This window comes from Perognathus longimembris, chromosome 9 (genome assembly GCF_023159225.1).
Source record: "Perognathus longimembris pacificus isolate PPM17 chromosome 9, ASM2315922v1, whole genome shotgun sequence".
NCBI classification, from domain to species: Eukaryota; Metazoa; Chordata; class Mammalia; order Rodentia; family Heteromyidae; genus Perognathus; species Perognathus longimembris.
Window position 1 is genome coordinate 55,501,604 of NC_063169.1, and position 14,460 is coordinate 55,516,063.

Here is a 14,460-nt window from a genome sequence, read left to right on the forward strand (position 1 = left end):
TCTCTCAAATTTGGTATTCCCTTTGAATTTCCTACTTCCAATACCCATAAACACTGTTTCCAATATACTCAGATAAGATTACAGTGATAGTGTAGGTACAACCACAGGAAGGTGATACAAGAACATCATCAATAATAGAAGCTACAGATAAACATAGGACGTTGAAAGTAGTTACAGCTGTGATATAACAATTGTTTCCACAACATGGAGTTCATTTCTCTTAGCATCATCTTATGTGTTCATAAGGGTATAGCTATTGGAGAAGGCTGAAATTTGAGAATCTGGATCCAAAGCCAGCCAGGGCAGACAAATCTGAGACTCTTATCTCCAATTAAGCAGCAAAATGCCAGAAGTAGGGCTGTGGCTGATATGTTAGAACATCAATCTTGAGTGGAAAAGTCCAGCAAAAGCCCTATGTCCTGAGTTCAAGCCCCAGTATGGGCTTACACAGATACACAGGTAAGAACAGTTTAAGAACTGACTGTTATAAATGGTGCATCTGAGCAATCTGTGTTTTCTTCTTACATTAATGGGAGAAGGGAGAAATAGGAAATCCAGATGGATGGTAACCTGGACCACGGCTTTCTGTGACTGGCCATTTTCATGTCATCATGTTTCCACAAACCTTTGGCTCAATGTTCTTGGTGCAAAACATTTTCTTTTCATAGATGTAATACTATATTGTTATTTCTACTTAAATATAATGAACATGAGGGGTTCCCCCCCCCCCAACTTTTGCCCCCACTTTACCTGAGCCTGCAGCACCGTCTCTTGCTCCTTCAGCACTTTCGCCTGAAGTTTCCACTCTGCTGCCTGGTTCAGCAACTGGAAGAAGACAGAATGCAAGGGATGAACGAAAAAACAAATTTTAATTGTTTTTTCTTTGTGCTGGTAGTGGGTCTTGAACTTAGAGCCTGAGTGCTGTCCCTTAGCCTTTTCAGTCAAAACTAGTACCCTGGGCTGGGAATATGGCCTAGTGGCAAGAGTGCTTGCCTCATATACATGAAGCCCTGGGTTTGATTCCCCAGCACCACATATATAGAAAATGGCCAGAAGTGGCGCTGTGGCCCAAGTGGTAGAGTGCTAGCCTTGAGCAAAAAGAAGCCAGGGACAGTGCTCAGGCCCTGAGTTCAAGCCCAGGACTGGCAAAAAACAAAACAAAACAAAATAGTACCCTGCCACTTAAGCCACATCTCCACTTTTTTTCTGAATAATTATGTATTTATTGTCAAAGTGATGTACAGAGGGGTTACAGTTTCATACGTAAGGCAGTGGGTACATTTCTTGTACAATTTGTTACCTCCTCCCTCATTTCCCCCCCTTCCTCCTTCCTCTTTTCCCTCCCCCCCCATGAGTTGTTCAGTTGGTTTACACCAAATGGTTTTGTAAGTATTGATTTTGGAGTCGTTTGTCTTTTTATCCTTTGTCTCTCGATTTTGATATTCCCTTTCCCTTCCCTGGTTCTAATACCAGTATATACAGTATCCAGGGTACTCAGATGAGATACAGTGATAGTGCGGGGGCAACCACAGGAAGGGATACAAGAGGATCATCAACAATAGAAGCTACAGTTTCACATGGCATGTTGAAAGTAATTACAACAGTGATATAACACTCGCTTCCATAGCATGGAGTTCATTTCACTTAGCATCATCTTATGTGTTCATAATGGCATAGCTATTGGGCTCTGTGATCCTCTGCTGTGACTTGCCTAAACCTGAGCTAATTATTCCCTGAGGGAAACCATAGAGTCCATGTTTTTTTGGGTCTGGTTCATTTCACTTAGTATAATTTTTTCCAAGTCCTTCCATTTCCTTGTCATTCTTTCTGATAGAGGCATAAAATTCCATTGTGTATATGTACCACATTTTCCTGATCCATTCGTCTACTGAGGGGCATCTGGGTTGGTTCCATATTTTAGCTATGACAAATTGTGCTGTGATGTACATTGTTGTGCTGGTGGCTTTAGTGCGTTCTTGCTAGTAATCTGTTAGGTAGATGCCCAAGAGTGGGGCTGCTGGGTGGTAGGGGAGCTCTATGTTTAGCCTAATGAGGAATCTCAGTACTGCTTTCCAGAGTGGCTGAACCAGTTTACATCCCCACCAACAATGTAGTAGGGTTCCCTTTTGGCCACATCCCCTCCAGCATTTGTTATTGTTATTTTCCTGATAAAGGACATTCTTACTGGGGTGAGGTGGAATCTCAGTGTTGTTTTGATTTGCATTTCTTTTATGGCCAGTGATGTAGAACACTTGTTCATGTGTCTCTTGGTCATTCTCATTTCCTCTTTAGAGAAGTCTCTTTTTAGGTCTTTAGCCCACTGGTTAAGGGGGCTGTTGGTTCTTTGAGGTTTTGTTTTGGAGGAATTTAATTTTTTTTAGTTCTGCATATATTTTAGATATGAGGCCTTTGTCCATTGTATGGCCAGTAAAGATCTTCTCCCAGTCTGTGGGTTTTCTCTTTATCTTGGAAGCTATGTCCTTTGCCCTGCAGAAACTCTGCAGTTTGATGCAGTCCCATTTGTCCTACCTTTCTTTGATTTGTTGCATTTCTGGGCCTTTCACTTTTTGCTTTTTTGTTTGTTGTTTGTTCACTGGATGTCAGATTCTCCGGAACTTTTCTACCCTGAGTGGCTTTGAACCACGATCCTCAGATCTCAGCCTCCTGAGTAGCTAGGATTGCAATCATGAGCTCCTCAGCACCCAGCTTTCAAACTGTTTTTAATCACCATTTGCCTGCAATTGGGGTAAAGCTTAATTTCTTTCATATTAACCGTATTATATATTTTTTGGAACTTTAAATAATCTGAGAAAGCTAAAAAACATTTAACATTTTGATTAAAAACTAGTAGTTTTAGTACTGTTTTTTTTTTTTTTTTGGCCAGTTCTGGGCCTTGGACTCAGGGCCTGAGCACTGTCCCTGGCTTCCTTTTGCTCAAGGCTAGCACTCTGCCACTTGAGCCACAGCGCCACTTCTGTTCGTTTTCTGTATATGTGGTGCTGGGGAATCGAACCCAGGGCCTCATGTATACGAGGCAAGCTGTCTTGCCACTAGGCCATATCCCCAGCCCTTAAAAACTAGTAGTTTTAATTTAAGCAACCCTCTCCCAATCAAGCATGAGTCACACAACATTCAACCTTACACCCAATTCCGGAAGATTCTCTAGCAATCCTCTTCAGCTAGCATCAATTTCCCCTTAATCATCTCTTGAGCCTCCCCACCTGGGCACGACTGGCAGCAGCTGTTTCTTTATATTATTCCAGCAATTCTCTGAGACTTTGAGCTTCACTACAGTGAGCGCCATCGTAGTAAGAGATTTATATTTCATCTTTGTACCCCATTCCTGATATGCAGTTTCCAAAATGCATCTGAATGTGCTCAGGGCACATTCAAAGACCGATCCTTCTTGGGGGGTAAGATTTAAAAAGTATAGGGTAAGATTGGATCCTTCGCTTATAGGAAACACCCAGCATCTCAGAGTATTGTCGATTATAATTTGAGAAAAAAACAACAACACAGAAATCTGGCCAACTGTTCTACATCCTGTCCTCTGGATGTTTATAAAGCAAGAGGCTTCATCCTCTCCTACAGGCGGGTACCTCCAAACCCGGTCAGAGCTGGTCAGAAGTGAGTCCTGGCTGGGCTGAATTGTAAAAGGTACCATTAGCATAGCATAAACCTGCACTTATGTAAAATATATGTATCCATTTTAACGTTGAGCTGTGGCTTTGGCATTAGATTATATAAAACTCACAATCTATGATGTGCCATATAAGATGGCTAGTTGTTATTTTTTAAAAACAACCATGCTATCACCTAAAGATTATGCTAAAGTATGCCTGGCGCTAGGAGAGGCCTGGGGTGGCTGCAAGTAGACCTGCAGTGGTCCTTTTGAGCCAGCCAGGTAGGACTGGTGGCATGGCTCCTGGAGCTAGGTGGTAGCTATTCAATCCCCAGCTCAGACGTGGTGCCTACTCTCCTAATGAAGTGGCTCTGCGCTGGAAGCCCAGCCCAGGGACAGCTTTGAGGCCTCAGGGAGCCTCCTATCTTTGACTCAAATCTGCCATTTTGCTAAACCAGGGTAAACAAATCTGGTAGAGAGCTAGCTTCTCCCTAAGGCTGTGTCTCCACATCTGCTCTCCCAGCCCTCTCCCCTGCATCTTTGTCTTATTCTCCCTTTGCCACGCCTCATGTACTCCATACGGAAGTACTGCTGCCCTGTATAGAGGATGCGTTATCTAAGAGGGTGTCGGTTTCCTTGGATTTTGAGAAATACTTGGATGTTTTCTTTCTTTAAGACTAACAAACTCTATTGTTGACATTATATTTAAAGTCCTAGGTGAATTTCCTTTGGCGTATACCACGTATATGTTTTTGGTACACTGTATATTGTATATATGTCTACCTGATCTAGGGAAGGGAAAGAAAAACAAGGGTGTAACATATCACAAGAAATGTATACGCTTCCCTATTATGCAACTGTACTCCTTTTGCACAACACCTTGTCAACAAAATTTAATTAATAAATAAATTTTTTTTAAAAAAGGAAAACTCTGGAGACATGACTTAAAAGGGAGAGTGGCTAGCAAGCAAGGGCAAGACCTTGAGTTCAAACCCCAGTACCACCAAAAAAAAAAAAAGGACTAGATTAGATTCATTTCTTAGAGTGTAACTTTCTGATATGAAATAGCCACACATTTACATTCTCCAAAATTTCTTCTTTTTTGGCACATTGAAGGTATTACACGATTACTATTTGAAGCCATTCTGGAATGATTCTAGATAAATGTGCCCTGAGTAGGGCTGGGAATATGGCCTAGTGGCAAGAGTGCTTGCCTCACATACATGAAACCTTGGGTTCGATTCCCCAGTGCCACATATGTAGAAAACAGCCAGAAGTGGCGCTGTGGCTCAAGTGGTAGAGTGCTAGCCTTGAGCAAAAAGAAGCCAGGGACAGTGCTCAGGCCCTGGGTCCAAGGCCCAGGACTGGCAAAAAAAAAAAAAAAAGCAGCAGATAAATGTGCCCTGAACACATTCAGAAGCTTCTGCTCAAATGTTCATTGGCCAGATTTGAATTATTGGTCCATTGACTGTATTTTAACTTCTCTCTCAGCAACTGATACACCTGCGTGTGAGGTACTGTCTCAGAGAACCCGGACTTTGAAGGTGGTTCCATGTGGACTTGAAACTCAACTTGGTCACTTAGTAGTACATGACTATAAGTGGTATATCTTCTTTGAACCTTGCTCTTTTCATCTCAAGCTTTTAGGAGATGCTTAGGATTAATGAGAGCAGGAAATATGACTGCTTAACTTCCAAAATTCAGGAGTCATCTTTGGCTCCACTTTTCTTCATAATCATCTTTAGGGCAACCACACTGCTTGTTGGTGTTACAATAACTTTTATCCATCTCCATCTTTCCATCTCAGCTGCCAATTCCCTCATCATTTTCCACCCAAGAACCAAATGAGTCCATTACAGATGCAAATCAGATTCTGTCATTCCCTTTCCTAAAAGAGCCCATTAATTTTCCACTATATTTAGGGTAAAATCCAAAATACGTTTTGTTATGTTTTGTTTTGTTTTAGATAGACTCTTCCTATTGTAACTAAGGCTCACCTCAAACTCACTATGTAGCCCAGGATAGATTTGAACTCAAGATCTTCCTGCCTTAACCCCCTGAATACTGGGGTTACAAGCATGTGCCACCATGACTGGCTCTGTGCCACTTTCCAAGGCCTGGAAGACAACGTAGTATTGATACTTGCTTACATCTGCAACTTTACTGTAAACCTTTCCCCACTTGGTCAACTTGCTCTTGCTTCCCTGACTTTTTTGCTATTTTTGGAGCAGGTCAGGCTTGCTTCATGACAAGGGCATGGTCGCTGCTGCAGACTCTGCACTGGAGGTCACTTATTGGGTAAGCTGATGGCCCTTTATTGGGAAGGCTTGGCTTGAGCATTCTCCTCCCATCTGGGAGGCCTTCCTGATCACCCAGTCGAAAGCAGATCCTCTCCTTTGTTTCCTTCTCAGTTCTTCCTTATTTTTCTAACAGATAGCAGTATTATCGAAAATTATTACCTGATTCTTCCTAGCCAGACTCTAATCTGCCTGAAGGGAGATAACCCTTCTCTATCTTGTTCATAACTATACCCCGATACCTAAAATGGTGCTCGGTAGATGACAGCTGCTTAAAAAAATTTACTGAATAGTTGTTGAGTATTTTATGTGAAAAGTAGCATATAGTACTTTGTACAGTGCTGGCCCACGTAGTACTCCAAAGAAGCGAGGAGCTCTTCCTTTACCCATCTAGTGCTCTTTATCTATGATTGTAAACAACTTTGCTAGAGAGTCTATGACACCAAGGTAGACTGGGTATGCACACCAACTAAAAGGGTACGTACATATTCTTTCTCTCGACTGTGTCGCTCCTCTGCTTCCTTCATCAGCTCTTGGGCCTGCTCAAGTTTTGCATCCACCAGCTTCTGCTGCAGTTCTCTGTGCTTAAATATTTTGTCCAAATGCTAAGGAAAAATAAAGAACACACAGGAAATATAGCTTATTATTAGTGCTTAAAACAAAAATAATTCACATGAACACAGATTCTCTGTTTTGAGATTAAAAAAGTGGGGGAGGGGGTGGAATAAATACACTGGCATTGCTGCTTGTGCAATGGTAGCCATGAGGGTAGAGGGGCCAGAGTTCCGCCATGTTGATGCCTAAAGATTTGATCAATTTTATTAATTTGTGTGTGTGTGCATGTTTTTATATGTGCATGCATGCATGCCAGTACTAGGACTTGAGCTCAGGTCCTGGGAACTGTCCTTTTTTCATTCACGGCTTGCATTCTACCACTTAGCCAGAGCTCTACTTGGAGCATTCTTGGGATTACTTGAGTCTCAGAGATAAGAGTCTCAGAGACTTCCCTGCTTGGACTGGCTTTGAACCACAATCTCAGATCTGAGCTTCTTGAGTAGCTAGGATCACAGGCATGAGCCATTAGTGCATGGCTAAGATCCTAACAGTATTTAACAAAACCTAGTAAGTAGTTGACCTGGTGTCATTAAGCTAGCCATCACAAAGATCTATACTGGGAGTGATAGAGAACTATCTCGTAGTATTTTGGCTCTTTTAACCACACATTAACATAATTTATATCATGCATATTATCTGCACTATTGTTAGAAAATCGTGCATTACCACCATGTGGTCCTGTGTATAGGAATGAGTCCCAGGTCCCCAAATTCCATCCTGTTGGTCTGGTGGGCTGGTGCTGTCCTTTGGACCTGAAATGGTCCTCAAAGGCCATGTGTTGAAAGCCTAATGTGTGACTTGCCGTTAGTGGGGTGTGGTAGAAAAATGTCAGAGGTGGGGCTTGACTGAGTGTGCCCTGGAAGGGGATCATGGAGCCCGCCCCTTCCTCTTTTGCTTCCTGGATGCTGTGAAATGAACAGCTTTGGCTCCACGCTTACCACAATGATGATGCTTACCACAGACCCAGAATCCGTGGGGCCAATGGACTTTAGACTGGAACCCCCAAAGCTCTCTAGCCAAATCTCTGTGTAAGTGTACTACAACACATATTTGTTACAGCCACAGAAAGCTGACTGCCACAAGTGAAGATGGCAAGGTCAAGGGCCACAGATGAATGGATTTGCAGATGTGCAAATCCACACACCTACCTCTGGACTTGCTAGATAAAGTGAAGTTTCCACTTTTCCTCACTGAGAAGACTCACTTGATCACGAGGATGTCCCATCAGAAAGAGGCCATGTGAAATTCTGTCCCTAGGCTTCACAGAGAACTGATTGTGGGGATAGACAATTAGTCTACCAGGCGGTTCCTATTTGAAACTCTCTGAAGAGTGTGGGCAATTGCCTTTCACACCTTCCCTTCTTCTTTATCTGAACCTCCATTCTGAACTGAGCTTGATAAAGTGGTTGCATGGCATTTTGGTACACAGTGCAGAGTTTCCTGCTTACCAAACGACTGGGACCATATGCTCTTGGCTCCGGTTCCTTTTTTTCTTTCATGCCATATTGCCCAAAGAGTCACTTTCACTATGTTATGTTATATTTTAAGGCAGATGTAAAATTTGGCTAGGATAGGGAAAGGAATATAATCTTAACAAATTCCCCAAGGGGCCATCTGGGGTCTTAAGAACATCGAAAGCATTAAAAAAACAATCTTAGCTTTTGTGACTACAAGTGACTTTTGCCTCTGAGCCTCTGCTTATCATATGCAAAACATAGAAAATATAGTCTTTTCTGTTTGATTTTTTTGTTTGTTTGTTTTTTTGCTTTTTTGTTTTTTGGCCAGTCCTGGGCCTTGGACTCAGGGCCTGAGCACTGTCCCTGGCTTCTTCCCCCTCAAGGCTAGCACTCTGCCACCTGAGCCACAGCCCCACTTCTGGCCGTTTTCCATATATGTGGTGCTGGGGAATCGAACCGAGAGCTTCATGTGTAGGAGGCAAGCGCTCTTGCCACTAAGCCATATTCCCAGCCCAGTCTGTTTGATTTTTTTTAAAAGAGGCTGAGATGATTAAATGACATTGTATACAAAGTAGAGCCCTTAGCATATTGCCTGACAAAACTAAATGATATCATTGTTATAATCATTATTCATATTAGTATTAGCTTATGAGTTATGTAGATTGGTTTAGATGATGTAGTGATTTTTTGTTAAAAATGAGAGCTATTTTTGTCTATATAGAGAGCATTTTTAAAAGGCTGAGAAATATTATTTCCAAAGATAAGACAGCCTCCCACTTTCTACTGACTGCCTTTACAGTGATTTCTGTTTTGAAGAAATCCAGTTTGAATTTCTGCCAGGCATTTTTGTAAGTACCATCTGTCTGGATGTAAAGGAAATCCAATCCTAACCATTCATCAGTCAAGAGGGTTGGCGGAAACTTTTGTTTTGAAGTAAGTTCCCCACCTTCCCAACCCTGGTCTAGATCTATGTGCAGTTCTTCAAAGAGCTTGATGTGGTTCTCACCTCTTCTCTAAGCTCATACTGATCGATGATGCTTTTCAGTTTTTCTGCGAGCTCCGTGTTCTCCTGACAAAGCTTCATATTCCGCTCACTCTGTTGCTCTATCTGAGCCTGGATATCGGTAAGGGTAGTCTGGAAATGGCTTGTGATCTCTTTCCTTTTCTCTTCTTCCTCACGTGCCCGCTGAAGGGTTTCCTCCTGTGAATAAAAAGCCAAATGTTTTTGTTAAGCTGGTGTGTAGGCCTAGAGAACTCGGGGTAAGATCACCAACAGGACCAAGTGTGTAGCGTAAATGGAATTTTTTCAGTCCTCTAGACCTGAGGTTTTCCTGTCTCAAAAGGAAATATATGAGCAGAGGTTTCCACAGCTAAGTGCACAGTCGCTCTGAGCAGATGCTGGGAGGACCTTGAATTTGATCCTGATGATGAATAGGCTTGTTTAAAAGATGATGGGTCCCCTGCTGCATAAATGAACTGTAGTGATTCTGACAAACAGTCACACAGCTTTGATCTCTAGACTGTGGCCTGGAGAAAAGGCCACTTGACTTTACTGATTGATAGGACAGATCACGAGTTCCTTTTTTCCTATAGAAAGGTACAGGGAGAAGAGTGATAGAGCTAATATTTCTCTATCAAAAAACCATGTCGTATTAACCACATAATTGTCATACCTAGGTTTTATAAATGTGTTATGGTAATGTAAACTTGTTCTTAGCAAGAAAAAAAATCACCAGAAAGCTTAAGGGAAACAAAGATAGCTATATGTCAATAAAAGCTATTCAAAAATAGAAAAGGAAAATTTCTAAGTAAGTTGGATATTTTATTTCTGGAAGAAAAATCATTCTATGGGTCACATTGAGTAATTCAAATATTCAATGTAGCATTTGAATCCAAAAGTAACATTAAGTTTTAAGTCTCTTTAACTCTAAAATAAAACATCTGATCTCTCCCTGCTCCTTGCTTAACAGAGAATTACAAATTAGTTTTATATTATTTTTGTTCTCTTTCCCCCTGAAATAAAAACTCTCCATTTCTTACCATTAATAATATGTCAATTTCCTTCTACATCTATACTGAGAATTATTTGCTTTGTGATTATTCTTTTCATTCTTTTAGAATAAAAGGAGTTGATCTTGGTACATCATACCAAAGATAGACACTTATACTGATGACAAATGATACAGGCATTTTAGGACTCCTTTCAGCTCTGATTGATTGTTAATATGAAAGCTTGCCTCATTGTTGGCAAGTAAAAATATACTGCATTTGGTTGCCTACCAAGTTCAAATTACATAATGGGATTTTTAAAAAAGAAATAATTACTTTAGCAGGAGTAATTGCACAAATTTTTATTATAATAGAATAATGTGATCAAAATAAAAACTGATCCTGAAAATATGTGCTCTGGAAACATTTTATCTCTGGGTTTTCATCTTTTCTATACAATTTTAAAACATTTCCTATCTCTGACATGGCCATCAGTTTTTAAATTCAGTTTTGTTATAATCCTTTGTCTAGCAATAACTCCTCAGGTATATTGTGAAAAGTAGTTATACTTCTAAATATGAAGAAATAAACTAATATATTATTTCCCTGAATTAATGCCTATTATATATATATATATATATTTTTTTTTACTAAAAATGACTATTGCTATCTGTTAAGAGCAATTCAATATACATGCAGTAGTGACTGCCCTCTCATTGTTTCTGATAAGCTTGGAGGTCAAGAAGTTCTGAATTGCAGGACGACAGACCATGATCTGAACTCCAGTTGAACTGATGAAGATCCCATCCCCAAGTGAGTCAGGGAAGCTGGCCACCAAGGGCAAGGAACAGGTGTTAGGATGGCACTAAAGTCCTGGAAAACCTCTGTACCACACTCAATCCTGGCCACAAAATGGACATTTCTTCTCTCTCCTCCTCTTTTCTCCCATCCGCCGTCTTCTCTCCCCTCTCCTCTCCTATTCTGGTGTTCCATTTCCCTTCTTTCTCCATTCTCATCTTTTCTTTGTCTCTCTTTTTTTGAGAAAAGGTTTTACTATGGAGCCCAGTATGTCTCAAACTTTTGATCCTCATGTTTCAGCCTCCTGAATGTTGATATTACAGATTATAGCACCTTACCTGGCTATGTTTCTCGATGAGATAAAAATAAATCTGACTGGGTGCTGGTGGCTCACACCTGTAATCCTAGCTACTCAGGAGGCTCAGATCTGCCTGGGCAGAGAAGTCCCCATGAGACTCTCATCTCCAATTAACTACTCAAAAGCTGGAAATGGTGCTGTGGCACAAGTGGTAGAGCACTAGCCTTGATCCAAAGAGGCTCAGAGACAGCACCCAGGCCCTGAGTTCAAGCCCTACAATGGAAAAAAAAAATTAGAGCCGAGTGCTGGTGGCTCATGCCTGTAATCCTAGCTACTCAGGAGGCTGAGATCTAAGGATCATAGTTCAGAGCTAGTCCAGGGTAGAAAAATCCCTGTGAGACTCTTAGCTCACATTAACCACACAAAAACTGGAAGTGGGGCTGTGGCTTACAGTGGCAGAGTGCTAGCCTTGAGCAAGAGAGCTCAGGGATGGTGCCCAGGCCCTACGTTTAAGCTTTACAACCACTTAAATAAGTAAATCAATCAATCAATCTAGAGATGGATATATTGTCTCAATGAGACAAATCTAGGCCCTATCTCAACAATCACCAATACAGAAAAGTCCGGAGTCTGTGTCTCAACTGTAAGTGTATGGGGTGGGTGGCGGGGAAAGAACTTCAGTCATCATAATTCCAAAAATTCATTAAAATAAAGATCAGTTTAAACAACAAATAGCAACAAACCAGTAAGTGTGCCTATCTGGCAAGGGTGAGGTCTTGAGTTCAATACCCAGTACAGCAAATAAATAATAAATAAATAATCTAGCTCAATCTTACACATATGAGTTCACTGATAAAGATTTTTTGCAATCATTTGGACAGTGAGACAAGATTTTATCTTTTAAAATCAAATACATTATTCAAAGTGAAAAGAAAAATCAATAGTGTAAATAAGATTTAAGGACAGAATTTGGAAATAGTTTTGTAACTTATTGTGCATCTTAGAACTTGCGCTATGCCTGGCACATAGTTTATAGGTACTCAGTTAATATTTATTTAATTACCTGGCAAATTATTAATTTATGCACAGACACATGAGTGGCTTGGATAAGATGACTGCTGTTGTCCTTTGCACATGTAAAATCCAGTGTTATGATATCTAATGTTACTTATTTCCTTTCCAGAATCTTTTCCCTGAGATACATCTTGTACTAGGCAGGCCTTTCCCAATATTATTTTAGACTCAAATTGATTACTTCAAATATATGTAGTGTTTTGTTAAAATTAGCAAGTTATACTTTCACTGTTTTTTTTACACTATTCTAGCTTGTTAAGGTTTTGTGTGGGTTTTTACCTTAATGAGGAGCAATTTTAATAAGGATCCTGGAAGGTTAAAGTTAATGGTGGTAGGAAGATTGACTATGCGTTGTCTGTGTCTTCTCCGTATCCTCACATATGGGTGTTAAATTCAGGAGCTGACACTGTCTTACTAGTATAGCCAAAAAGGCCATACCAAGTTGAACTTTCTGAAGATAACATCTACAATTTTTGGACCAAATAAGGCAAGAAACAGCTACTTAAACCCACTGGGAATGAAAGAAAGTCAGGTTGATCCGGGAGGCAAGTTGATACCTGCCAGTAAAAGTTTCCGAGGAAACTGACCTTCTCTCTGGTCTGCAGAACAAGAGTACAGAATGCTGAGCAATGGCACTGATGGAGGAGAGAGTTCCAGGAAGAGGACAGTGAGAGAGTGAGAATTCTAAATTCCATGAATAAGTCTGGCTCAAAGCTTTGATTCGGAGCCACACCTGTGCAGGGTAGACCCAAAGCAACCCAGCTTAGAAAAAAAGAACTGAACCGAGAGCTAAGCTACTGTCCAAGGAAGGAAGAACTGTAGCTTTCATTTAGCTAAACTGATTGGATGGGAAAAAAGTCAATATTCTTCAAAGGAATACAGTTATGGTTTCCATAGAAAGTTTGTACCCTAAAGGTTCATGTTGTGAAAGATGGGCTTTGGGGAGGTGATTTCTATCATGAGGGGATCAAGTGGACTTATCCGTGGAAGAGTTTATAGCTGAATGGCCTGTTAGGAGGTGAAGCCCATGTGCAGAAAGTAGGTCACTGGGGTGTGGCTCTTGGCTTCCTGGCCACTGCAAGGTGGAATAACCTGCTTAGCCACCTGCTTCTCACCATGAGATTCTGCCTCACCACAACCCAGGAACAATGAAGCCAGTCACCATAGACTGAAACCATGATCCCAAGAAAGCATGTCCTCCTTCAAGTTGATTTCTCAAAGGTATTTCATCACAGCCAAGAAAGGCCAATGTGAGATCCACATTTTCCAGGACATCAGTCACAATAGCCAAGGTATAATTGGCAATGGCTCGACACATGAAAAACTAAGAAAAAGTGACCGCTTGTCAAAAGAAAAGATAGAGTAGGCTTATTCTACAATAGTCTCGATGTGGAAATAGCAGAAATGAATTTTTATATAGGTATTGTAACTCTGCTCAGTGATGTAAAGGAAAAACATGGACTCAAGTGATGAGCAATTTAATATTGTAGAATCAGAAATTTAAAACTACAGGATGGATTTACAATATAATAGAGATTACAATATAATAGAGATTACAGAAGAAAGAAATGATAAAGGTGAAGATAGACTAATAGAAATGATTAAGTCTGAAGATATAAGAGCAAGAGGGATGGATGACCAATGCAGTGAGAGTCTCTAAGGCCTATAGAAAGTATCCAAAGACACACATGGATTTAGAATCTTAGAGGACAAAGAAGGGAGGGAGGGAGGAAAAAGAATATTGGAAGAAATAATGGCTGAAAATCCCCCAAATTTGATGAAAAACATCCAGACACAAAATGCTTAACAAATATCAAATGTGATATATATGAAGAAAACTGTTACTGGTCATAAAATAGTTAAGGTCTGAAAGCCAAAAATCAGTAAAAACCATAGGGGGAAAAATCAACGGAAAGTAGCCAGAGAATGAGATATCATACACTTTCATCAGAAACTATAGTGGCTAGAATATAGTGCACAATTTATATAAAGCTTAAAGAAAAAAACTATAAAGAAGTCCTGTTAATGCTGAACTTTATAGCTAATAAATTTAGTTTCCAGTAGTAAAGCAAAAAAGAAAAAAGAAAAAAGGGTCTTTTGAACTCAGGCCTGGGCTTCTTTTGCTCAAGACTAGCATTCTACTATTTGAGCCACAGTGCCACTTCTGGCTTTTTCTGCTTATGTGGTACCGAGGAATCGAATCCAGGCCTTCATGCATGCTAGGCAAGCACTGTAGTATAAAGCCACATTCCCAGCCCAAAAACAGAGAGAGACATTTTAAAGAAGACAAAGGGGGTCCCCAGAATGGAG

General features: G+C 40.6%; 1 protein-coding gene across 1 annotated transcript in view; it reads right to left on the reverse strand.

Annotated features, from left to right (window-relative positions):
• Positions 1-14,460, reverse strand: part of Txlnb (taxilin beta) — a 47,751-nt gene that overhangs the window by 10,943 nt on the left and 22,348 nt on the right. Inside the window, exons 5-7 of the mRNA XM_048354193.1 lie at positions 8,998-9,192; positions 6,405-6,524; positions 751-825 (exon numbers count right to left, since the gene is read on the reverse strand). Coding sequence (XP_048210150.1) covers positions 751-825; positions 6,405-6,524; positions 8,998-9,192 — 390 coding nt within the window. The remainder of the gene's footprint in view (positions 1-750; positions 826-6,404; positions 6,525-8,997; positions 9,193-14,460) is intronic.